Below are 26,082 nucleotides of genomic sequence, written 5' to 3'. Positions count from 1 at the left end.
GACTTCCTCCTTCCTCTCTCCTCAACTCTAAACAGGCCCCCTTTTCCACCTGCCCATTTTGGTCACTTACTGCTGTTTCCTGTTCTCCAGGCTTAGAAATATTGGCACTGTCTGTGCGTCTTCTCTTTGTTCTGTTTCTTCTCTGATTATCCATCCAACCCTGTCAATAATGTGCCTTGGATTTGTTCTTCCCCTTTGTTCCCTCCTCACAACCCTTCTCTGAATTACTAGCGCATGTAAGTATTCTCTATTCTGCAATGTTGGATTTGATAATCCCAAGATTTAGTAAACCTGTGACTCTAATTTTTCATAATCTGAGTTAATTTGCTCCCCCCAAGCATTAGGCACCAAAATTCTACTGAATCGAGAGAGGAATTAATATACATATGAGGGCCCACAGTTCACAAATGTTATGGTAGGGTGGGGAGGGGAGGTGGTGGTTCCTCTGCTCCATGATATTCAGGAAGGGCTTTTCTGGATGTTGTCAATTAGTATGAAAAATACAAAAATGAGGACTCTTTAGTTTTGATAAACCGTGTGCCACTCTATCTATCTATCTATCTATCATCTATCTATCTATCTATCTATCTATCATCTATCTATCTATCTATCTATCTATCATCTACTGTCTATCTATCTATCTCTATCTCTCTATATCTATCTATCTATCTATCATCTATCTATCTATCTATCTATCTATCTATCTATCTATCTATCTTTTAGAGTTCCTTTTTTTCCATCATGATAAGTGTACTCTCTAATCCCCATCCTTTATTTCCCCCATCCTCCCACCCACCTCTGCTCTGGTAACCATCAGTTTGTTCTCTATTGTTAAGAGTCTGCTTCTTGTAATTTGCTTCTTAAATTATTTCTTGCATGGACTTTTGGTTCTCCCTCTGGATTTTAAATAGTTTGAGTCAGGAGAACCAAATTTTCCTTCAATTTATTTTCTTTCCCATTACTCTCCCATCCCCTCTCTAAATCCCTAGTTCTGGGAGAGCATAAAGTTCTGGCTCACCCTGAGCTGTGGCATGAGGTTGAGGCTTTCCCTGTTACAGGGCATTGCTGTGGCACTCAGTATCGTGTCCATGAAATATCTGAAGGTGACCTTGGACCAACTGCAAGTGTATAGTGCTATACTCACTGACAAGAACTCATCATCCATCCTCAAACTGATGAAGGTGATGGCATTCCTGGGAGCTCCGCCACCCTCCCACACAAAGCCTTCTAAGGCATCCCTGTCACCCCAGGCCCCCCACTCCTTTGAGTGCTGTGACCCACCTGTACATGCTTCTATTTCCTGTTGGCCAACTGTGGGCAAGTTTCATCCTCTTCTCCCTTTCCCATGCTCCTTTATGCCTGTGCGTCAGGCCCTGGTATCACCAGCTGGACCACCTACCTCCCCGCTGTTCACCATTCCACAGCCCCACCTTCCCTCTGTGCCATCCAGGAAATCCATTCCTCTCTGAACCTGCATTTCCCCATCAGGGGAGGAGGCAAGGAGGATAAGATTAAGAGAAGGCAAGTTTCCCCCTTCCCTCTACAGGAACATCAGCAAAGGGAATGGGGGCTGGTCTGTAACATCATCTACTTAAGCTATAGCAAGATTATTTCAGAGAGCAAGGGAGCCATCTTCATGTATTTAGATGACATCCTGGCCATGGTCCTGCAACACTACCGCAACTGTATTGTAGAAAAGGTACTTCCTGCTTTCTCTGCTTTTCCAGTGTCCCATCCCTGCCTTCTTTGTATTTCCCCTCCAAGAAAATGATGCCTGGCCTTAAATGGAACTCTGGGGTGGGGCTATCACAGTTGCTTCAGGGGAGGCAAGAGAGGGAGCCCAAATAAATTTCCTGCTTTTGCCATTAGTCCAGAGCATATACCCCTAGGGTAGGAGAAGAAACCTTTCCCATTCCCTATTCATTTACCATACAACTAGACATCCTTCGGGAGAACTTATTTGGTAAAAATACAATAACTTGAGAGACAGGGAAGCTTTGGGAGCTTTACTTTCCTAAGCTGCCCTCAGAAGGAAGATGCAGGGGTTTAGCCTAAATAAGCCTTCCCAAGTCATCTCCCAGATTTTGTGTCGGTAGTTTTCCCTTGCCCCAGGATCATTCCTACCTTGGAAATCTCTGAGCATACTGCTTGGTTCAGGATAAGAACCTGAAGCTGGAGTACCTGGACGCCCTGACCCAGCTAACAAACATCTTGAGCAGCCAGACTGTGGCCTTTCAATTCAAGTTCCCTCAGAAACTAGAAATTGTAACCTTTATGATGGTAAGTACAACTCAGGAGAATGGAGGTAGAAATGCACAGAGGAGGGAGGATGGGTCCTCACTCATGGAAACCATTGGCTGTGCTCCTAGACTAGACCTGGGGGCTAAAAGTCCAGATTCTCCAGTGTCCTTTTCCTACCTTATTGTTCCCTTTCCCATTCTCAAGATAGGGGTGAGTGGTGTGGGGAAGGTATGGGTGCGAGTAGGAGAATTGTGCTATCCTTCTGAGTCTTTGGAAGTCTCTGAAAATTCTAGGTTCCAGTTTCCTGTGAATATACCCTGGGGTGGGAGGAGGGGGAGGAAAGCAAGAAAAATATATTCACATACTCTTGTTCTCTGGGGTGGGGGGCTGGGGTGGGTGTATTACAGGAGTTAATCAGGGAGGAGCCATTGAATTCCATCTCCAGCTCCATTAGGCAGACAGCAATGAACATCATCACTAACTTCAGGTAACAATGTTCCAGCCATTCTGTCTTCCTTGCTCTGACTGGATTTCAATTCTTTGTTACCTAGTTTTTTCCCACCTTATTTTCTGCTCTGCTTTTAGTATGGGAGCCCCAAGCAATTGTAGACATCTGTTGGACAGATGTCCAACACCTCCTTTTACCAAGATTTTTTTGGAGGGGATTTTTGGAGCACGTGGCAGAGACCACCTCTACCATATTCCATAGGCACTTACTATTGTTTCTGGTCCAGGCTTTCTTCTGCTTTCAGGGCTGTCCCTGACTAAACTCCTCCATCTCCATCACTGACTGCCTCCCCCATGCCCTCAAAATATCTGGGGAACCAAACAGTCATATATCATCCCAAAATATCAGTACCCTTTTCTGTAATACTTCCTCTTTCCTTGTTCCTTTCTTAAGATCTTCCTGGCATTTTAAAACTTTTCTTACTGTTTCCTCCTTTTCTTCTTTTGGTTACCTTTTCTTTTGGTATCTTCTTTCTCCCACCTGTCCCTCTGTCTCCTCCATCTCTCTCTGTATCTTCCTCAGCTGTTATTCCTGGCCATTACTCTCTCGTTACATTTTTGCTCCTTCCTCCTGGATCTTAGGAAGCTCCGCCCCCTCATAGAGTTGGAAGAAAGAACAGAGCTACTCGGAACGTGTTGTAAGAGTGTGCTATGCCTGCCACCCACAGAGGTTTTGCAGAAGGAGGCATCCAGTTCCCAGGAAGCCCAGGCTGCTGTGGTAATTAACTCTTTGATGTTTGTCCCTTTGTCTTTATTTTTTATTTTTGAGAGGATGAGAAGTATAGGTTCAGCAGTTATATGTAAGGATCTTCCACCTTCTTTGGTAAAAACATGATAACCATCAGAGATTACTAGGTCGTATAGTCTGAACACTACTCTTGAGAAGTACTTCCTTCTTGAGAGTACTCGTTGATTGCTACTGTCACCACTTCAATATTCTGGCCCAGAGGTAGACACTCAATTCTTTACCTTTTAACTGTTGTACAATTGAAACCAGACAGGAAGGTTTCAAACATGATTTTACTAACGGCCTATGGGTAAATAAGTTCAGAGAGTTCCAGGTGCAAGAGAGCTAAATCCATTTCCCACAGAGCCCAAGTGTTTCCTTGAAGGAAGGAAGAGGGATTAAATTTTCTAATTTGCGTTTATATGTTTAGTTCCTAGGAATTCTTTCATGTTCTCTGATTACTTCTTTATCTTGACTGATTGTTCTTGTTTTATTGATGCCACAATCTCTTGCCTTTTCTTTTTGAGGATATTAATAAGAATTTTTAAAAATAAAGGTTTCTACTGTTTACTGAATTAGTTTGGTTTTCTTTAGGGCCATTTGGTCTGTTTGTTTATTTGGGCCTTTTCATCAGATGTCTGGTGGTCTTTCTTTGTCAATTCATATTTATTTATGTTATGAAGGAAGGACCGGTACATACAGAGAAAGCTGAGGTTAGCTTCCTCTGCTAATATTCCCATGAGGCCTTCCTCAGTGTAGTTCTGGTTAGGGAGGGAGGATTTTGACAGGATTTCCCCATTTTGGGGCAAGCTGGGATCTCCCCACCCACTAGGACAAATTGCAAATCAAGCAGATATTTGTGCTCTGCTGAAAACAACAGAAGAATTTGTTCAAGTTAGCAATGGGCAAGTGGCACTTGAAATGTTAGGGGGAAACCTGTGGAGCAGAACTTCTCAAGGAAGATTTCCTGGGAGAGCTAGAGCACTGATCTAAGTTAAGAAGGAGGGATGGGGCTGATATCTCAGCAAGTCTCTTTTTTTTCTCTCATAGTTTATTTTCGAGTTGGTTTCCATATAACACCCAGTGCTCATCCCCACAAGTGCCCTCCTCCATGCCCATCACCCCCTTCCCCTCTCCCCCACCCCCATCAGCCCTCAGTTTGTTCTCAGTATTCAAGAGTCTCTCATAGCTTGCCTCCCTTCTCAGGAAGTCTTTGAGTTCTTCTTTTTCCCTCAGGATTTGTTCACGGAGACCCTCCAATCCCTCCTAAGGCTAATGGAGACACTTATTGTTGAGATGCCTTCTCGGATCCAGCACTACTTGGAGGTCAGTGGAAAGAAGCCCCTGAAATTGGTGTATTGGTTTTTGACGGCTGCCATAACAAAGTACCACAACTGAGTGGCTTCAAACAATATATTCTTTCAAAGAAATATATATTTCAAAGAAATATATTCTTTCGTAGTTGTAAAGGCTGGAAGTCCAGGATCAAGGTATCAGAGGGTTGGTTTCTACTGGAGGCTCTGCAGGAGAATCTGTTCCATGCATCTCTCCTAGCTTTTGGTGACTCCTGGTGGCCAATGGTATCCCTTGGTTTATAGATCTACCATTGCAATCTCTGCCTTCATTTTCACAGGGCCTTTTGGGGGTGCAGGAAGAGGAGGATGTGTGTGTGTGTGTGTGTGTGTGTGTGCATGCGCATGTGCGTGTGTGTGTGCTTCTCTGTCCTCTCTTCTTAATGAAGACTGGAGTCATGGGGCGCCTGGGTGGCTTAGTCGGTTAAGCGTCTGACTTTCACTTAGGTCATGATCTCGCGGTTCGTGGGTTCGAGCCCCGCGTCGGGCTCTGTGCTGATTGTCAGCTCAGAGCCTGGAGCCTGTTTCAGTCTGTGACTCCCTCTCTCTCTGACCCTCCCCTGCTCACGCTGTCTCTCTCTCTCTCTCTCTCTCCTAGAAATAAATAAAAAAACATTAAAAAAAAGACTGGAGTCATAAGACTAGGGCCTACCCAAATCCATATGCACTCATCTTTACTTTAGTGCATCTGCAGTGACCCTATTTTCCAAACAAGGTCACATTCTGATGTCCTGGGTGCACATGAATTTGGGTGGGGGGAGGCACTATCAACCCAGTACAGTTGGGAATAAAACAACAGAACAATTGAGGGACAAAGTAAGAGGTCTGAGGATGAAGGTTGGGTTCAGAGCTTTTAGGGAAAGGATAACCAGGGCTAGCATCCAAATAACATTGGTCTTCCCTTTGGAGGACATTTTTCCTTCTTCTTTCTTCCCCTTCAGCCATTGCTGTGATCGTCTCTCTCAGCTCCCTCTGTTCCTTCATGGTAGCTAAAGGTTAAAAGCATGGGCCCTTGACTGCCATACACTACAGTTATCTTCTTAACTTTATTTTTCAATGATTGTAGATTCATTGGAAGTAACAAAAAATCGTATGCATAGTCCCTTGAATGCTTCACCCTGCTTCCTCTAATGGTGACATCTTATATAACAGTAATAACTATCAAAACCAGGGAATTGTTGGTACACTACTGCTTGACTACAGACTTTACTCAGTTTTTGCCAGTTTTTACATGTACTTATTTGTGTGTTCAATGCAGTTTGATCTCACATATAAATTGTGAAACCACCACCACCACCACCATCATGATATAGGATGTTCCCTCACCAAGAGAAACTCTTTGCCCCTTTATAGTCACATCTTCTCCTGCATTGTCCCTGTTCCCTGCAAATCATTAATCTGTTTTCCATGTCTGTAATTTTGTCATTTTGAGGATGTTAAGCACATGGAATTAAATAATATATAACCTTTTATGAGATTGGCTTCTTTCACTTCACTTAATGTTCTTAAGATCCTTTAAGTTGTTGTCTACATCATTAGCTTATTCCTTTTTATTGCTTAGTAGTATTCCATGGTATGGATCCTAGAGTTTGTTTAACCATTCACCTAATAAAAGACATTTGGGTAATTTCCAGTTTTTGACAATTATGATAAAAGCTCCTGTAAACATTTGTGTATAGGATTTTCTAATAGGATTGTTTGTTTTCTTACTGTTGAGTTTTGAGAGTTGTTTATATATTTTAGATAAAAGTCCCTTGTCAGATCTATGGTTTGCTATCTGTAGCTTGTCTTTTCATTCTCTTGATAGTCTTTCACAGAGCAAAACTTCTAAATTTTTATGAAGTCCGTTTTATAATTTTTTATTTGATGAATTATGACTGGTGTCATGTTTAAGAACTAGGTCGGTCCTGAATATTTTCTCCTAACAGGTCTTTAGTTTTACATTTTACTTTAAATCTATGATCCATTTTGAATTAATTTTTGTATAAGTTATGAGCTTTAGGTTGAAGTTCAATTTTTTGCACATGAAAGTTCAATTGTTCTAACACTATCCTTTATATATTGAATTGCCCTTACACTTTTATCACAATCAATTGGCTATATTTGTGTAGATCTACTTCTGGACTCTGTATTCTATTGACCTCTGTGTCTATCCCTTTACCAATACCACCCTGTCTTGATTAATCTATCTTCAGAGTAAGTCGTAAAATTGTATAATATAATTTCTCTTTCTTCTTCTTTTTACCTTTACATATAAATTTAGAATCAACTTGTCTATATCTACAAAACATCTTGCTGGATTTTTATAGAATTGCATTAAAACAACAGATTCCTTTGGGAAAAATTGAAAGCTTTATTATGTTGAGTCTTCTAATCTATGAACATGTTGTGTCTCTTTATTTATTAGATCTTCTTTTTCATTCACTAGCATTTTGTAGTTTTCACCATGCAGATCCTGTATATCTCTAAGTATTTCATTTTAAGGAGACACTGTAATTACAACTATTTAAAATTCTTAGTTTTCAACTGTTAGTATATGGAAATTCAGTTGAGTTTTGAATACTGACCTGTATTCTAGAACTTTTCTTGGTATATGGTTTCTTCGGAATTTTCTATGTAGAAATCATGTTTATAAATAGGCACAATTTTATTTCTTCATTTCAAATCCTATACCTTTTATTTCATTTTCATGCCTTCTTGCAATGGCTATGACTTCCAGTATGATGTTGAATCGGAGTGCTAAGAACAGACATCCTTGCCATGTTCCTAGTCTCGGTGGGAAGGCATTCAGTTATACACTACTAAGTATAATGTTTGCTATAGATGTTTTTGTAGGTGCCGTTTATGAGGTTAGAAAGTTTATTCTGTTCCTAGTTTGCTGAAAAATTTTAATATGAATATATGCTGAATTCTGTGAAATTCTCTTTCCGTATCAATTGATATAACCTTGTTGATTTTCTTCTTTAGACTATTAATATAGCAGATTAGATTGGTTTTCAAGTGTTGAAGCAGTTTTGCATTCCCAAAATAAATTCCATTTTGTTGTGGTGTTTTTTTTTAATACTTTGTTGGATTTAATTTGCTAATGTTTTACTGAGAATTTCTGTATCTATGTTCCTGAGAGACAGACTTATGGTTTTCCTTTATTGTTGTCTTTGTCTGTTTTGTTATCAATTTAATATTGGCCTCATAAAATGAGCTAGTGAGTGCACCTTCTTCTATCTTATGGAAGAGACTGTGTATAATCTATGTTATTTCCTTTTTAAGTGTTTGTTAGAATTCACCATTGAAAACATCTTGACCTGGAGATTTCTTTTTTGGGGAAGTATTAAACTAACATTCAATTTAAAAAATAGTTTTTGGACTATTCATGTTATCTGTTTCATTTTTGGTGAGTTTTGGTTTCTAACAAATTGGTCTGTTTCCATTTCATCTAAATTGTTGAATTTATGTGAGTTAGAGTTGTTTGTAATATTCTCTTATTATGCTCTTAATGTTTACATAAACTTTCTTTCATTATTCTGCCTTTTCTTTTTTTACACTGTCCATCTTTCTAGAAGTTTATCAGTTTTGTTGATCTTCTCGAAGAAATACTTTTTGTTTCATCTTTTCTCTATTCATTTTCTTCATGTCTTTCTCTATGTTTTTGTTTATTTTATTCTTTGCTGCTGTTATCTGTAGTATAGTTTGAATTAATTTCACATTTCTAGGTTTTTTTAAAGTGGAAACTTAGATTTTTAATTAGTGCAATTATATATGAGATTATTTTCTTAATTTCTCTTTCTGATGCCTCATTGTTAGTGTATAGAAATGCAGTGGATTTCTGTACATTGATTTTGTATCCTTCAGTCCTACTGTATTCATTTATCAGTTCTAGTAGGGTTCATTTTTGGTAGCGTCTTAAGGGTTTTCTATATATAGTATCATGTCATCTGCAAATAGTGAAACTTTTACTTCTTCCTTACCAATTTGTATGCCTTTTATTCCTTTTCCATGTCTGATTGCTATGACTATGACTTCTAGTAGTAAGTTGAATAAAAGTGGTGAGAGCAGACATCCTTGTCTTGTTTCTGATCTTAAGGGAAAACTCCTAAGTTTGCATATGATGTTAGCTGTGGGCTTTTCAATTATGGTCTTTATTATATTGACATATGTTCTCTCTAAACCTACTTTGTTGAAGATTTTGTCATGAATGGATGTTATACTTTGTCAAATGCTTTGTCTGCACCTATTGAAATGATCATATGGTTTTTATCCTCTCTCTTGTTGATGTGGTGTATCATGCTGCTTAATTTGCAAATATTGGGAGTAAGCATCGTTAAAGTCTCCCCTCCCACAACCATCATGTCTAAGTCAGAGTCTCCCAAAGAGCCTGAACAGCTGCAGAAACTTTTCATCAGAGGTTTGAGCTTTGAAACAGCTGATGATCATCTAATGAGTCATTTTGAGCAATGGGAACACGTATGGACTGTGTGGTAAGGAGAGGTCCAAAACCAAGTGCTCCAGAGGCTTTGAGTTTGTCACGTATGCCACTGTGGAAGAGGTGGATGCAGCCATGAATCCAAGGTCACACAAAATGGATGGAAGAGTTGTAGAACCAAAGAAGGCTATTCTCAAAGACCTGGTGCCCACTTAAATGTGAAAAAGATTTTTGTAGGTGGCATTAAAGAAGACACTGAAGAACATCATCTAAGAGATTATTTTGAACAGTATGGGAAAATTGAAGTGATTGAAACCATGACTGACTGAGGCAGTGGCAAAGAGAGAGGCTTTGCTTTGGTGACACTTGATGACCATGACTCTGTAGACAAGATTCTCATTCAAAAATACCATACTGTGAATGGCCACAACTGTGAAGTAAGGGAAACTCTATCTAAGCAAGACATGACTGGTGCTTCATCCAGCCAAAAAAGTTGAAGTGGCTCTGGAAACTTTGGTGGTGGTCTTGGAGGTGGTTTGGGTGGGAATTTTTTGATCTCCTCTCTGATTTCTTCATTGACCCATTCATTCATTGTTTAATAATATGTTATTTAATCTCCATGAATTTGTGCTATTTCCAGATTTTTTTCTTGACATTGATTTCTAGTTTCATAGCATTATGGTCAGAAAAGATGCAGATGCAATCTTTTTTGATTTATTCAGGCTTATTTGGTGGCCTAATATGTTATCTATTCTGGGGAATGTTCAATGTACACCTGAATAGAATGTGTATTCTTCTGTTTTAGGATGAAATGTTCTTTTTAAAAAAATTTAAAACCGCTTGTTTATTTTTGAGAGAGAGGGTGTGTGCAAGTGGGGGAGGGACAGAGAGAGAGGGAGACAGAGGATTCAAGAAGCCTCTTTACTGATAGTGCAGAGCCTGATGTGGGGCTCAAACCCATGAGCTGTGAGATCATGACCTGAGCTGAAGCCAGATGCTTAACTGACTGAGCCACCCAAGTGCCCCTGGAATATTCTGAATGTATCCATTAAATCCATCCTGTCCAATGTCTTATTCAAATCCGTTGTTTCCTTGTTGATTTTGTGCTTGGATAATCTGTTCACTGATATAAGTGGGGTGTTATATTTCCCTACTATTATTGTATTACTAGTGATTACTTCCTTTATGTTTGTTATTAACTGTTTTATGTATTTGGGTGCTTACATGTTGGGTGCATAACTATTTACAATTGTTATATCTTCTTGTTGGATTGTCCCCTTTATGATTATATGGTGTCCTTTGCCTCTTGTAACAATCTTTGTTTTAAAGTCTATATTGCACACACACACACACACACACACACACACACACACACACGAGTCTAATTTGTGCAATATAAGTATGCTGCTCTGGCTTTCATTTCACATCCATTTACATAATAAATGTTTCTCCATCTTTTCACTTTCAATCTGTATCTGCATGTGTCTTTAGGTCTGAAATGAGTCTCGAGCCTCTTGTAGACAGCATGCAGATTGGTCTTGTTTTATTAGCCATTCCATCACCTTATATCTTTGATTGGAGCATTTAGTCCATTTATATTCAAAGTAATTATTGGTAGTTATATACTTATTGTCATTTGTTACTTGTTTTATGGTTGTTTTTGTAGCTCTTCTCTGTTCCTTTCTTCTTTTGCTTTCTTCTCTCACAATAAGTTGGCTTTCTTTAGTGATATACTTGAATTCCTTTCTCCTTATTTTTGCGTATCTATTACTGGTTTGTGATTTGTGGTTACCATTAGGTTTGCATATAACATCTGCATATAGCAGTTTATATTAAGTTGATGGGCATTTAAGGTTTGAACCTATATTCTTTACTGCTCTCCCCCACTATGCTTTAGGTATATGATGTCATATTTAACATCCTTTTATTTTGTGAGTCCCTTGACTGATTTACAGATATACTTCTTTTTTTTCAAATATACTCATTTTGTGTTTTTTACTTTTCTTGCTCTTACTTATGGTCTTTCCTTCCCACTCAAAGAATCTCCTTTAACATTTTTGGTGGGGCTGGTTTAGAGGTCACGAATTCCTTTAACTTTTGCTTGTCTGGGAAACCATCTCTCCTTCTATTCTGAATGATAGCCTTGCTGGATAGAGCATTCTTGGCTGCAGATCTTTTCCTTTCAGCATTTTGAATATATCATGCCTGCAAAGTTCCTGCTGAAAACTCCTCTGATAGCCTTATAGGGTTTCCCTTGTATGTTACTTTTCTTTTCTATTGTTATTTTAAAAATTCTTTCTTTATCACTACTTTAGCCATTTTAATTGCTATGTATTTTGGTGTGGACCTCCTTGGGTTGATTTTGTTGAGGTATCTCTGTGCCTCCTTGATCTGGATTTCTATTTCCTTCTCAAGATTTGGTAAGTTTTCAGCTATTATTTATTCAAATGAAGTTTCTTCCCCCTCTTCTCTCTCTTCTCCTTATGAGATTACTATAATACAAATGTTTTTACACTTGATGTTGTCACTGAGTTCCTTTATTCTATTTTCATTCTGTATGTATATTTTTTCCCTCTTACATGCTTGTACTGATTACTTTTCATTACTCTGTCCTCCAGGTCACTGATTCGTTCTTCTGCTTCCTCTAGTCTGCTGCTGAATACACTCTAGTGTATTTTTAATTTCATCTATTGTGTTCTTCATCTCTAATTAGTTCTTTTTTATTTCTTTGTGAGAGGTCTCACTGATGTCCTCCACTTCTTTTCTCAAGTCTAGTGAGTATCTTTATGAGCATTACTTTAAATTCTCTATCAGGCATATTACCTATCTCCATTTTTCTTTGGTCTCTTGATGTTCTTTCTATGTTCTGTACTTTAATTTGGGAAATATTTCTCTGTCTCATTTGTTTGTAACTCGCTGTGTCTGTTTCTCTGTGTTAGGAAAGTTGGCTATGTCTCCTACTCTTGAAAACAGTAGTCTTGTGAAGAAGAGGTCCTATAGTGCCCTGAGGTGCAACATTCCCTGTTCACCAGAACCTGGTGCTTCAGGAGTATCTCCTATGTATGATGTATGCACCCTACTATTGTGGCCGAATCACTCTTGCCTTCAATCCAATCATCTGCAATGGCTTTCTTTGCTTGTTGTGGGTAGAGTTTGGTCACTGTGTGGTTAGTGTATCAGTCTGGGGCCACCTTTGGCTTGAGCTAAGTCAGACCAGACATTTTTCTGGAGATACAATAGCACTCAACTGCAAGGCACTTTCCCTGTGCTGTCCCTAAGAAGCTTTTATTGGTGGGCAGGGCTTGTAGTTAGACCCCCATCCCATTGCTGCGATAACAGTTTGATGTATGTGGTTATCTTTCCCTCTTCCTAGGGAAGGAGTCACTTTGGAGTGGTGGTGGCCCCTAGTGGGACTGCTTGCACACTGCCAGGCTCGTGGCTCAGCTTTGGATGGGCTCAGGGCAGGACCATATGGGAGGTGGTGGATCTGCAATGTGCTCTGGGGCAGGAAGTGCAGTGTTAGCAAGGTTGTCTGTTGGTCTTCTGGGGGAGGGGACCCACACTACAGGGCCTGGGGCAGGCCTGACTGGAGAGGATGAATCTGCAGGTGGGGCAGGGGCAGAGTAGGATTCCTGGTGTTAGCAAGTTAGATAGAGATTTGGTGTTGCCTTATGCTGGGGCACGGGCACCTGCCAGGTCCTTTGTCCATGGAGGAGTTTCCCAAAATCTTTGTCCCTCCAGGGTATACTCTGAGATTAGTAAAGAACTTTCCCTGCCATATGCCCCAGGTGTTTTTCAAATGACTGCTTCTGTGCTATATCTCTGAAGGGCTGTTTGTTGTGCTGTCTCTTTAAGGGCAGGGGCTCAGTTTCCTCTCACCCTCTCAGTCTGGCCAGAGCATGCCTGCTGATGTTTCAAATTCCAGGTTTCGAGTCTGCTGGATTCATCAGTAAGAACTGATGAAATTGGCCCCTCTGGTTGTCACAGCCAAATGTTGGGGGATTTGTCTTCACTGTGTGGGCTTCCTGGATTGATAGACGGTTTCTCTCCCCTCCCTGTGTCTATGAGTCTCTCCCTTCCGCAGACAGTCCCCCAGGTCTGTTTAACTCCTCACCACATCTCTCCCCTTCCTGTCCTCTTCTCTGCATTTAGTTGTGGAGTTTGTTCTGCCAGCCTTCGGGTCACTTTCTAGATTATTTACACAGGTGTGAGTGTTATCTAGTTGTATTTGTGAAACGAGGTGAGCCATCTTTCCAGCAGTCCTCTAAAATACATCTCCAGGAAGAAGGGAACCCAGGACCTCTACCACTAGGAAATAAGGGGACACTTGGAGTGTAAGGATCAGGCCACCTATACCTCCTCCTTCACTGGAGACGGTACAGCAATCCAGTGTCCCAGCCACTTCAGTCACCCTTTTCTCCTTTTCTAATAGAAACATTTAGTTTTATAAATTTCCATCTAAGCACTACTTTGGCAGCATCCTCTATACATTTTAATATAAACTTCCAATATCATTTTAGTTCAAAATATTTTGTAATCTCTCTTGATGCTTCCTCTTTGGCCAATGGATGATTTAGAAGTGTGTTGTTTATTTCCAAATGTTTGGAGAATTTTCTGTTCTCTTGTGGTTATTGATTTCTGGTCTAATTCCTTTATGGTCAAAGACATACTTTTTATATGATTTCAATTTTTTTCAGATATAAAATTTTCTTTTCCCTAGCAACATTCTACTTATTTATCACCTAATTAATATCACAAGAACTAGTAATATGAGTTGACAATATTGCCAAGTACAGGTCATGCCCCAGGGTTCAATCATATGCGTTGTTAAACCTTGCTAATTACACATGTATGTAAAAGATCATTCATGGAAGATGTATTCTTTAGAATGTGCCCTGTTGGAACTTTGGAGAAGTATATTATGGAAACATCTGTTAGTGGACATAAAATTGCTCAAGAATACCTGGCATTATACTTAGCTTCTTCCATTTTGGTGTTGCTAGTGCATTACATATAAATCAGAACGAGTCTACTTCATGTTAGTGTAAATTCATCTCTCCATTCCACCACACAGAATTTTTATTTGTTTGCAATCCAAGCAGGATAGCTACAGAGTAACTTTATAATACTTAGCAACTCAAAGAAATGAAAAAATATCAATTTGTTTGATAAGTTTGAAAGGCAATGTATCCTTTTTATTATATACCACAATGTCTGTCTCCTTTGAAATTTCCAAAGGGTGCTCCTCTTTTTTTTTTTTTATCTTTGTTTATTTTTGAGAGACAGAGCATGAGTAGGAGAGGGGCAGAGAGAGAGGGAGACACAGAATCTGAAGCAGGCTCCAGGCTCTGAGCTGTCAGCACAGAGCCTGACGTGGGGCTCGAACCCACAAACAATGAGATCATGACCTGAGCTGAAGTCAGATGCTTACCCAACTGAGCTAACCAGGCACCCCTGTCTCTTTAATTCTTTTAATCTGTAGATTGCCCTTCAATCATTTTTTCCTTGAAATTTATTTGTTGAAGAAACCTAGTTGTTTGTTCTCTAAATTTTTCACATTCTGGGTTGTGTTGATTACATCATTTTGGGGCCACTTAATAAATTCCTCTGTCCAAATCTGCCCTATAAATTGCTAGATCTAGAACCTGTTAGATTCTAATTGTAATTGTTTGATCTAGATCATGAATCTGATCAATTTTTGGCAAGATTACTTCACAAGTAGTGTTGTCTTCTATCAATAGCCACATGATGTCTGGTTGTCTCCTTGTGTTCAGAGCTTTTGATGCTCACTGCTTAGATTCACTAGTGGCTGAGAACTGGCGATATTCTTTTTAAAAAAGACCTTATTATTGAGATATCACTTGCCATAATAAAGTGTAGAAATCTTAGATACATTTTTACATATATGTATACATCTGTATAAATCAGGATATAGAACATTTCCAATACTTCCAAGTTTCCTCTCCCAGTGAATAACCACTGATTACCACTATTCTGACTTCTATCACCATATATTAGTTTAGTCTATTCTTTAAGCTTCACATAAATGGAATTTTATAGTATGTGCTGTTTTGTCTTTATCTCATTCACTTCAATATTTTACTTGTGAAGATTCACTCATGTTGTTACATGTAGCATCAGATCATTTTTTATTGCTATGTAGTAGTCCACTGAGTGAATACACTTTTATTTATTTTTGCAAAATGATGACATTGTAATTCTATCATTCCTTGTTCATTTTTACCTGGAATTCTTCTATAGAGAAATTGTCTTCATAAGCCATTTGGTTGCTTTAAGGTATAACTCATAGGGGAAGACAAGATAAATTCTGGATCATTTCCCTTTATCAGGTGTCAAGATAATGAAGTATTTCCTAGTCATCCAAAGATGACTAGTGAAGGTTATTTCTCTAGTATCATATGAATTGAAAATGAATTTTTAAATGCTTCATATGTTTTGATCAATTACAACTATTATTCTTATTGATGCTTAAATTGTCCCTTCTTTAGTCAATGGGAGCCTCTTCAGGTGGGCTCCTGAATCCCTCTAATATAACTCCAGTAGTCTCTCATAGATTCCTTGCTCTCCAGTATATTCTCTTGTATGTTTCTTGTCTCAGTCCTGAGATAAACTGTTTCTCCAAGGACCAATTATTCCTCTTAGTAAAAAATGGTATTTAGAGACCACAGTCTTGGCACAGGGCTATTTCATTGGAGTCTGATGGCAAGGAAGACTTGCAGACTTCCCACTAGAATTCTTCCTATCTTCAAGAAGAATGTTGTTTTCTTATCAATGCAGCATCAGTATTCTCTTCCATTGATTGTAGATTTTTCATCTGTTGCCCTTCTTCTTTTTCAGTTATAAATTACTGTTTGTTTAGCTTCATCAATATCAGAATGATCATTCTAGATTGACAATGCATCTTTGGATCAGTGGTATTTTTGGGCCCATAATTTACCAATGGTGAGACACTGACACATGGTGTTTCAAATGGGAATCATCTACAATTATATTTCTCAAGCAGATCTGTACATAATTCAGCTAGGAATCTGTGAATACAGTGACTCTTTTTTGTTATTATAAAGTTCTCTTTCTACCGAAGAATGGGAAGCCATTATTGGGGGACACTGGGGAACACTGACCCTTTGAAATGAGTGACAGTCAATATAATTTGAGAGCCACTACTTTAATTTGAAAGAAGGAGGTGCTAACTGAGGATGTTTCTAGCACTTAGATAAGGCAAACTGGGGACTAGAGGAATGAAAGCTTCTGGTGCCAGAGCCACATATAACCTGCCTGTCAGCAAAAGAAGTCCTACTGTCAGAAGTCATGTCTTGATCCTTTGCAGAAGCCAGGTTCAGGTTATATTTCTACCCTCCAGAATACAGCTGAACAGGCCTCTCCCTTCATTTTCTTCTTCTAGCTTCTGGACAGATGGCTGAATTCCCAGAAGGACAATGAGAGGGAACGGGCCATGTGGTGTGCTGCCCGTATTCTTGGCTTCACTGCAAAATGGAACAACTTTGGAGTGAGTGGGAGTCTGCCCTGGAGCCTGGGCCCTCATCTCTACCCTTTCCCCACACTTCGTCACTTATTACCTAGCCTCAATTACTCATCCTCATCCCACCTTTCCTCTTTTCTCCCTTTTTCCTTTTCCCCGTCCACCAATTTAATTCCATTTCACTTGGTTCAGTGTGATTCCATCCATCTCAACAAGCAGTTACTGAATACTCACCTTCTGCCAGGCACCATTCTAGGTATTACAGTGGATGCATAGATGATCAAGACATGGATCTTACAGTCTACTGGGGAGAGAGGCATGAATAGAACAAACTTAAATGGAAGGTGATAATGAATATAAAAATCACATGTAGGAGGAATAAAAGATCAAAACATAAATGAAGTGTAAGTGAAGGAAAAGCTTCATGAGGAGAGCCTGAACAATGAGTGCAATGTCAAGAGGCAATGAAGAGGGACAGTGTAAGGTCATCCCAAAACTACGATCCCACAAGTTTTTAATAGCTACAACCTATCTGTCTAATTTCATTCCCATTAACCTCACCTAGTCTTATCTCTCATATCTCTCCTGCATCCCCTCCTCCTCCCTTGTATTAACTCAGCCTAAAGGAATGGCTGGGATAACTTGTGACTTCCAGCTCTCCTCTTTAGATGGAGATCAAGTTCCCTTGGTTGGGGTGTTTGGTAAGGCTGCTGGCCATGCGCTGCCAGGACCCAGTGGACAACATCTGCTTCCTGTCTTCACAGGCGGTCTACAACCTCTACTGTATCCTCCTGCTGCAAAAGCGTAGGGAGAAACTCTTCTTTTCACTCCTGCTCTGGCCTCCCACTTAGATTTGGCCATCTACCCACATACTATTTTGGAAGAGTGAGAGCTAAGAAGTTACCTGGACAACCTCATTTCCCATGAGGAGCCTGCCCCTAAACATCTACGTATACACTCTTGGGACAAAATGGCAACTTGGGAAACAGTTGTTTTGAATTAGTTTCTTCCCCTCTGGTTGAGCAACATACTCTGCCCCCAATCTTGTCTCTGCTCTGAGGCAGGCAACATGGGGGTTCCTTTGATATTAGGTCTCACCTTTCCTTATCTTACTGCCCTTTCCCCTTCCCCATGGGATATGCATCTCCCAAGCTGACTTAGTGCAGTAGGTGGTTTGGGTTGGGCAGATAGAAAAAAGGGAAACCTAAGACACCTTCCGATGTCTAAGGGTGGGGTCGGGTGTCTTTGTTTCAGAGATGGGAAGGAAAAAACAGGGCTTATGGGAAGAAGAGGGCAGGAGTGACGTCTACAGCGCCAACGTGTTCTATAACAACACCTTTGAGATTGGCAAGGTGAGGGGGCAGGGCCAGAGACAAAGTGGGAAGAGCCTGGGCTCTCACCTACATCATATTATAGACTCCTGCGGTGGGACTCCGTTATCCCATCTCCTTTCCCATTCCATTGCTGAGTGTGAACTTTTCTTTGAGGAAATTTTTTCACATGCTACAGCATGCTCCCTCTTAAGCATCGTGGGTCCTAATCCTTCTTTCTTACCTGTCCCCCAGAAGTGTTTGCTTCACACTAATGATACTTTATGTAGACTCAGCCCATGACTCAAAGGCATGTCATTGGTCTCGGCCCTTCTTTCCTAGTACTCTGCCCCTGACCCGTGAGCCCCTCAGTGCATCTGAGGTCAGTGTTTTCTCCCTCCCGTTCCCAAAGACTCTGTTCCCAGTGAAAGGGTCTCCTAGGAGCTCGGCAGAGAGCACAGGCCTAGGACAAAAGCACATCATGTTCCCAAGAGAAGCTCTCTCCTACCCCAACCAGGAAGGATGGCACAGGCTACCTCAAGCAGGAGGCCCCAGGTGCAGGCGGCCTGATGCCACCCTTGCAGGCATTTGCAGAGTACTTCACCGAGGTGCAGCTCACCAATCTGGTGCTGACGACCATGGAGGGCCTGACGGACAGCAGGGCCAAGGTGTCTCTGGCAGCAGCCCAGCTGATGAGCGCTGTCATGAAAGAGCGGGGCAGAGACATGATAAAGGTAGTGTGGTGCTGTGGTGGGAGCTCTGTCCTGCACGCCAGGAGCCTGGGCTCTCTCCTGGCTCTAGTCCTAATCAGCTGAAGTACCTTGGAAAGTCCCTCTCCTCGTAGGCCTTAATTCACTCACCTGTAAGATGTAGGCTTTGGGCTAGATTTACTCTGTAGTCCCACTGAGCTCTGACATCCATAATTCTGAGCTCAGAGCTGGTTCCTCAGTGAATGACAACCACAAGCAGGGGTGTGGGCAGCTGCAGGGCCTAGTGGCCAAAGAACAAGGAAGCATTGCAGGGGAATCACTCTGATTACTGGGGGTGGGTCAGGGGTCTTAGATTTCTGTGAAGGTAAGATTGTGGGATGCAAACCGGCAAGCTCATGGAATGACTGACCTTTGAGTACATTTTCTTTCAGGATAATGCATACAAATGGGAAGGTTTTGCATAAAAATCCACATTTCCTGCTTCACTGAGAAAAACTTTTAAATGAGGTCACATAGGGCAACTCTTTGAGTGGCCACTGTCCCTTTTATATATGGCATGGGCTCTCTAGACTGTCCTCTCTCTGAATCTCCTGACACCTATTGCCTTTACTCATTTATGTGACTTGCCTGGCCTAGGTGCCAGAAGTGGAAGGAAACTTCTGAGGGTGTCCTTGAGGTATTATAATAAAATGGGCTTGGCAGCAGGTCATATACTAGGAATCTGAGGGCCAGATGAGAGCCTTATGGTACCCCCACATCCAATGCCAACTGTTCCTGCAGTTTCAGGGGTTGAAAGCTGATCTCAGTGGGGAGAGGAAGCCCTGAAGGGTGTCTAGGGCTTTTCCCTCCCTTCCCAGAGTCTCTTCTGTCTCCTGCGTAACCTTGGTGCAACTCTCTGGACTTTGGGCTGTGGGAAGGCATCTGTCATGGTGGACCTTGGTGCCAGCTTCTGGAGTTCCTTTTGTCACCCCTGTTGGTCCAGCCTCTGGTACCCTAGAACTCTGCCTTAAGAGTCACGGGCAGGGCTGCAAGTAGCCTCTTGAGTCTGGGAGTTGGTAGATAGCGAGGAAGGGGGAAGGTAGCGAGGAAACACTTACTGAGACTCTTTTGGGTCTTCCCTATAGATCGAAGAAATTGTGGAGGGGATTGTGGAACGACTCAACTTACAGCTGGAGCCCAACACGAAGGAGGAGGCCATGCGGGCCTTGTGCTTGCTGGCGGGTAACAACACCCACAGGGTTGTGCCCATGCTCCTCAACAAGACCCTGCCTTGGGACAGGTATACCCCTCCTGGCCCGGGAATACATGCTCTACCCCTGTCTTGGGACAGGGACTCCTCCCATAGCCTGCGAATACATTCTCCAGCCCAGTAAGCCCTCTCCTGCTTCAGCCCAAGCCCAGCCCAAATATCACTGCAATGGGATGCTTTCTCTTTGACACCCATCACACTTCCTCTCTGCATTCTCTGACCAAGTCTAGACCCTGAGAACTGGCCCTACATAGGCCCGAGACCAGATTAATCCTAGGAGCTTGGTCACCAGGGCCTGTGACATAGCTGCCCCTGGGTCCTGCAGAACTAATCTGGCCCTGTGGAAGGTGTTTGGCACCCGGCGAGAGACCACAATCAGTGTCCTGCAGCTGCTCATAGGAATCCTGGAAAAGCTCCACTTCAACGAGGAAACTAGGGAGATGGCCATCCAGCCTGTGGCGGTCAGCAAGGGAGCAGGGGAGCCGAGGACTTACTGTTCTGGGACTTGGGGGCAGAGCTAGAGGTCAAGGGATGCAGGGTGGGAGCACGTCTTAGGGGAGCAATCACTAATACTGTACATTCGATTCATACGTGTACCTCCTCTTGGCATCTGTATATCTAAGCATTGCATGTCGCAGAGAGAACAGGGATTGATTCCATTTAATGGACGAGGAAACTGATGTTTAGAGCTAAGCAGCTTTCTCTGTCTCCTGATTCTGGGGCTGGTACTCCTTTTTCCGGGGGCTGGGGTGTCACATGGGGGTTGGAGGCAGAGGAGGTTTGGTTGCTAGGGATGGACAAAGTATTCCCCAAGTCATTTTCTCCTAAAACTGTTAGAGTTGCTTCCCATTTTGTTTTTGATGTCAGGAGAATGAAGAGTAAGCAGATTACATGTGTGTGGCTCCCTTATTTCCCTAGGGAAGAGTGGTGGCTTTCAGTCCTTGGGTGCTTCTTGTAAGCCTGAGTCAGAGTGAGCTGTCTCCTTTGGGCAGTGATATGGAAGGCAGGGTGGGACTCAGTGTGTGGGGCTATGTGACCATTTTGTGTGTTCATCCACCATCTCCCAGGTGACATGTGCTTTGTGTGAGATGCTGTCAGGGTCCCTGTGCCAGGAGGCCATCCAGGAGCTCTACCCCCGGCTGTTGCTGGCTATACTGTATCATCTCTACTGGGTGATTGAGCAAAGTGCCCCCCAGAAGATGGTGATCTACAATAAGGAGGGAGGCCCAGGCAGCAAAAGCAAGCCCTTTGATCCTACTAGGTAAGCCTAATGGCCTTGTGATGGACAGCTGGGACTAGTCAATTCCAGAGGGCCCTGGGCAACTGAATGCTGATCCCCTAGGGATGCCAAGGAAGAGAACAACACAAGAGTGGAGACAGAACCTGGGTGTGCATACTGCAGCCTCCTGTTCTAGAATATTCTCACATATTTTCAAGCTTCTCATTTATCTTCTTGTATGCAACTCATCAGCTGATTCACTAAGCAGTTCATGTCCATGTTCATAACTGCCCATAAAGAGATTCAACTAGATGGTAGGTTGTAGGCAAGCCCATGTCTTTGTCATTCTCTCCATGCAGTTGTGGCATTTGAATCTGGTTGACGACTGGCTTGGCTCTGTCACTATCTCTGCTGTCTTATACAAGTCACAACTGGGATTCAACAGAATGAAATTAATTTCCCAGAATAAAAACATTCTCATCTCAAAAATGGGGGTTGAACTCCTAAATATGTGGTTGTCATATTTTTTTTAAACCTCAGGACATTTTATTCAAATGGAATCTTATATAAAATGAAAAAAAATAAAACCAATAAGCAGAGATGTGCTGATTAGGTGGGTGTGGAGGTGAAGAGATAGCCTAACCCCATTCTGTGCCCCAGAGAGCAGAATTGAAAAGCCATAGCACTCAGATATCTCTGTAGTCTCTTTCATGGTACTCTGTGGTTGGATGAGGGCCAGGGTTGAAGGAGTGGATGGGCACTTGGAGATGGGTTTCACAGAGCCATGGATTCTTCTCAGCAGGAAAGGAGAACCCAGCTACCCAAGCAGGAAACTGTCTCCTGGTTTGCAAGCACAGGATGCAAATCAGAGCATAAGGCTGTGTCCATGCTTCTGTCCCTTTCTTTTCACATACCCAATGGTGGTGACCTTCAGTTGTGCCTTGGAGGTAGTGAAGTTGGTGTTCGTGGCAGCTGAATATGAAGGAGTGGTGGTCTATGCAAACCAGCATCACTGCTGGGACCTTCTGACCTGCCCCAAGTTTTACTACATAGGTGTCATGGACCTGACAAGGTGAGGCTATTTCCCTGGTAACCCTGGCACCACTCTAGTGCCAGCCTTCAATTGTCCTTTCCCCGTCTCCCAGCCCTTTGGTCTCCTGAATTCTTCAGCCTTTGTGTCTTCCCTGTTCCATGCACACTAGTCCCTTGCCACCTCCCCTCAGCCCCTACTCAGCAACTCTTGGCTTCCTGTGTCCCACCCCAGTGGCATTGTGAAGAACTGTGAACCTGCCATCTTGCATCGGATCCTCAACCTCATCAGGAACATCCTCCATAGCTCCAACTATCATTGGAGGATTCTGGCCAGGACCTTCTATGCACAGGTGAATTCTGGGGAAAGATCCACCGCCTGAACCATTCATATCCTGGGCTGAGGAAAACTTAACAGAAATGTTAAGTAACTAGCCCCAGAAAGAGAAAGGATAAGATTAAGTCATTTAAAGTGGGGTCCCCTCTCTGGCACTTCAAGTGCCTGGTTAAAGGAGGCAGGAAAACCTGCGGAGGGGGCCGGTGGCTCGTGCTCCAGAATGATCTATGGATCCTTGCATCTGACTCAAACTTCAAACCTATCTGCTTTATGTTCTACCTCCTTAACTTAATCTCTACCCCATGTGTACAGATCTGCCATTACGCTCAACTGGACACATTTACCTGAGTATGGGACTTGAGGGAGGGCTGAGGGGGTGTTGGATACTTATAACCTTTTCTCCATCCATAGCCGTGTCTCCTCATACCCACAGCTCCTCTGGCACCGATCAGTGGCTCAGACTGTGGGGCAAGACTTTTTGGACAATCTAATCAAGTGGGCCAAGGAGCCCAGCCTCATCATGAAGGAAGTTGGGCTCCGTGGAATCAGTAACCTCGCACTGCACCCAGGACAAGTAAGAGTGGGGAGGACCAAATGGGAATTCAGTGTTACTCCCTGAGCATTGGATTTCCTTCCCTTGGGTTTCTTAGTTACCCAGGGCTTAGTACATTCCCCAGCCTCTCATCCTAGGACAGCACAATATCCAGTTTGTAGACTTACATAGACTGGCCATCAGGCCTCCCAAACCCTGTGAACACCAGCCTTCTACTTCCTGGGCACATCCCGCCCCCAGATTCCCCATGTCTGTTCCTCTAAGGCACTATCTGTTTTCTAAAAATCCTGTCCCCAGGGTGTTACAGGATCCTCTGGTGGTGAGTGATCTCTGCCTTCTTCCAAATAGTCAGAGACTCTGAAGGGCCACGTTCCGTTCTTGAGAGATTTTCTGAAGAATGAGGCACGAGTGACAATGCAGGCAGTAAAGAGCCTACGGAACATCATCTGCCATGGGAAGGGACAGAACACCAAGGTGGTCTTTTGCAGCATCTCCAAGCAACTGCGTCCACTCATCAATGATGTATGAGCTTAAGTTTCTGGGATCAATAAGGAACAGTATAGGCTGGGGCTGAAGATGAGCCCTGGAAACTGAGCGGCGGGTACTGGGGCAGGGCTATGGGACTGTGGTGAAAGGGTGAGGTCACTGAGGGGTAGCAAAAAGGATGCTTGGCTACCTGAAGCCATGCATAGGATTGTCCCCAATGCATTCCCTATTACAGACAGACCTAGCACCCAGTCATCTACCCATTCTCTCACCAGAAGCTACTGCAGGGAAAAAAATGGCACCCTGCTATAAAACTGGTTCTGGAGTGAAGCATGGGGAGACAAGTCACAACTCTACCCTCCTCCCAGATAACACAGGAACCCTAAAATGCTAGGAACCTTGTCAAAAGGACCCAAAGGCTCAGAAATCTGAACTGCCCAGACCGGTGCCAATCCACTCCACATCTTAGCCTGGGACCTGGACTGTTGTCTGTCCTGTAGCTCAAGGTCTATGGTAGGTGGCTTAGGCTCAGACCTATGCATGGAGTGAGCACAGGAGTTCATAAACAACTTTATTGGGTCACTTGCCCTAGCTCCTCCCTCTCTGTGACCTCCCTGGTTTTACAGTTCTTTGGGGCTACCTTTTAACAGTTGTCTCACCACAAAGCTGGTATTTTAGTTACTCTGCAATGCCAGGTGCTTCTCTGACTGTGCCCACTACTGGACCAAGTGGCGTGATGGCAGAGGAACTAAAACAATGGGGGCTTGTCCATCCTCTTGGGGTCTTGGCTCTTTCAGATGGAGAGTAATCTTCCCCTCCCTCAGAGTTTTGGCTCCTATAGACTCCCGTGGGGCCTTGTTTTGGAACTGTGACATGAGAGAATAGAGGGAAGAAAAAACTTCGTACATTACGTAGAGGGCTTCCCTTGAACTGTCTGTCCATGGTGCTTGCTTCCCAGTTTCTGGTTTCCTTGTGGGCAGGCTAGGGAGACCAGCTGGTGTGAAGAGATGTGCCTCGCAGCTACCGAGACCAGTGGCATCCTCCTATTCCCACAGGAGGGGGAGCGTCAGGAACCTCTTCACCTTTGGCCTCTGGGAATCTCTTTTTCTTTCTTAAAGCTTAAGAAGAATACAGTAAAAATTTGGGGGGGATGTATCTTTTATCTAGAATTTAAACACCTTTATAGTGGGAAGGTTATCAGGTTATCTTTTCTCCTATATTGCCAGAATGGAAAGCTGAGATTTATGGTCTCATCAAGAAATAGTAAGCACATTTCTTAGCAAATAGTAAATAGTAAAAGCATCATCTAGACAATGACGACCTGCCAGAGTGAAAAGAACACTGACCCTCAGTCATAGGATCTGGGTTCTTGGTACTGCTTTTACCACTCACCTAGTCAGAGGAACTTACGCAAAGCTCAGTTGTTTTATCATTTGTAAAGTTTTCTTCTAGTATTTTGTTGCCATCTCTTCTTTTCTCTATTCTTTCTATTCTGGTCCTTTGCAATTTCTTTAGATTTATTCTCCATGTTTCTTAATTTTTCTTTCATACTTCTCATATCTTTGTCCATCTTGGAAGAATTTCTGGGCTGATTCTCCTCTTACTAGTTCACACTTTAACTGTGGCTATCCTGCTATTCAACTCACCTATTGAATTTTTATTTAATATTTTTTTACGAAGCAGGTCCTCTTTATTTTTCTCTTTTAGCTGATGATGTGATATCTGAATAACTATTACATTATTCTATAGGGACACTGCCTTACTTCTGTCCGTTTTTATTTACTTATTTATTTATATTTTCAAAGTTTGGATTTCCAAGAATTATTTTTTCCAAAATTAAAGAAATTTTTATTTTTGTTTTATTTGTTTTTTTACAAATAGTTTATTGTCAAATTGGTTTCCATATAACACCCAGTGCTCATCCCCACAAGTGCCCTCCTCCATGCCCATCTCCCCCCTCCACCCCACATCCATCAGTCCTCAGTTTGTTCTCAGCATTCAAGAGTCTCTCATGGTTTGCTTCTCTCTCTTTCCCCCACCATTTCCCCCCGTCTTCTCACCCATGGTCCTCAGTTAAGTTCCTCCTAATCCTCCTATAGGTGCAAACATATTTGTCCTTCTGTGCCTGACTTATTTCGCTCAGCATAACACCCTCAAGGTCCATCCATGTTGCTACACATGGCCAGATTTCATTGTTTCTCACTGCCATGTAGTATTCCATGGTATAGATAAACCACATCTTCTTGATCCATTCGTCCGTTGATGGACACTTAGGCTCTTTCCATGTTTTAGCTGTTGTTGAGAGTGCTGCTATGAACATTGGGGTACATGTGCTCCTATGCCTCAGCATTTCTGTATCCCTTGGGTAAATTCTTAGCAGTGCTATTGCTGGGTCATAAGGGAGTGCTATTGTTAGTTTCCTGAGGAACCTCCACACTGTT

The 26,082-nt window shown here is 42.3% G+C and overlaps 1 protein-coding gene across 1 annotated transcript in view; it reads left to right on the top strand.

Annotated features, from left to right (window-relative positions):
* LOC120234481 (maestro heat-like repeat-containing protein family member 1) overlaps window positions 1-26,082 on the top strand; it is an 82,684-nt gene that overhangs the window by 40,981 nt on the left and 15,621 nt on the right. The window contains exons 21-37 of the mRNA XM_039236353.1: window positions 1,059-1,181; window positions 1,547-1,699; window positions 2,158-2,280; window positions 2,649-2,728; window positions 3,331-3,466; window positions 4,712-4,801; window positions 16,671-16,775; window positions 17,417-17,552; window positions 18,003-18,100; window positions 18,643-18,792; window positions 19,893-20,047; window positions 20,343-20,478; window positions 21,085-21,278; window positions 22,171-22,308; window positions 22,501-22,618; window positions 23,036-23,176; window positions 23,504-23,677. Coding sequence (XP_039092284.1) covers window positions 1,059-1,181; window positions 1,547-1,699; window positions 2,158-2,280; window positions 2,649-2,728; window positions 3,331-3,466; window positions 4,712-4,801; window positions 16,671-16,775; window positions 17,417-17,552; window positions 18,003-18,100; window positions 18,643-18,792; window positions 19,893-20,047; window positions 20,343-20,478; window positions 21,085-21,278; window positions 22,171-22,308; window positions 22,501-22,618; window positions 23,036-23,176; window positions 23,504-23,677 — 2,250 coding nt within the window. The remainder of the gene's footprint in view (window positions 1-1,058; window positions 1,182-1,546; window positions 1,700-2,157; window positions 2,281-2,648; window positions 2,729-3,330; window positions 3,467-4,711; window positions 4,802-16,670; window positions 16,776-17,416; window positions 17,553-18,002; window positions 18,101-18,642; window positions 18,793-19,892; window positions 20,048-20,342; window positions 20,479-21,084; window positions 21,279-22,170; window positions 22,309-22,500; window positions 22,619-23,035; window positions 23,177-23,503; window positions 23,678-26,082) is intronic.

This window comes from Hyaena hyaena, unplaced genomic scaffold, assembly GCF_003009895.1.
Source record: "Hyaena hyaena isolate Hyena2069 unplaced genomic scaffold, ASM300989v1 scaffold_108, whole genome shotgun sequence".
Taxonomy (NCBI): domain Eukaryota; kingdom Metazoa; phylum Chordata; class Mammalia; order Carnivora; family Hyaenidae; genus Hyaena; species Hyaena hyaena.
This window is presented reverse-complemented; position numbering and strand designations above follow the sequence as displayed.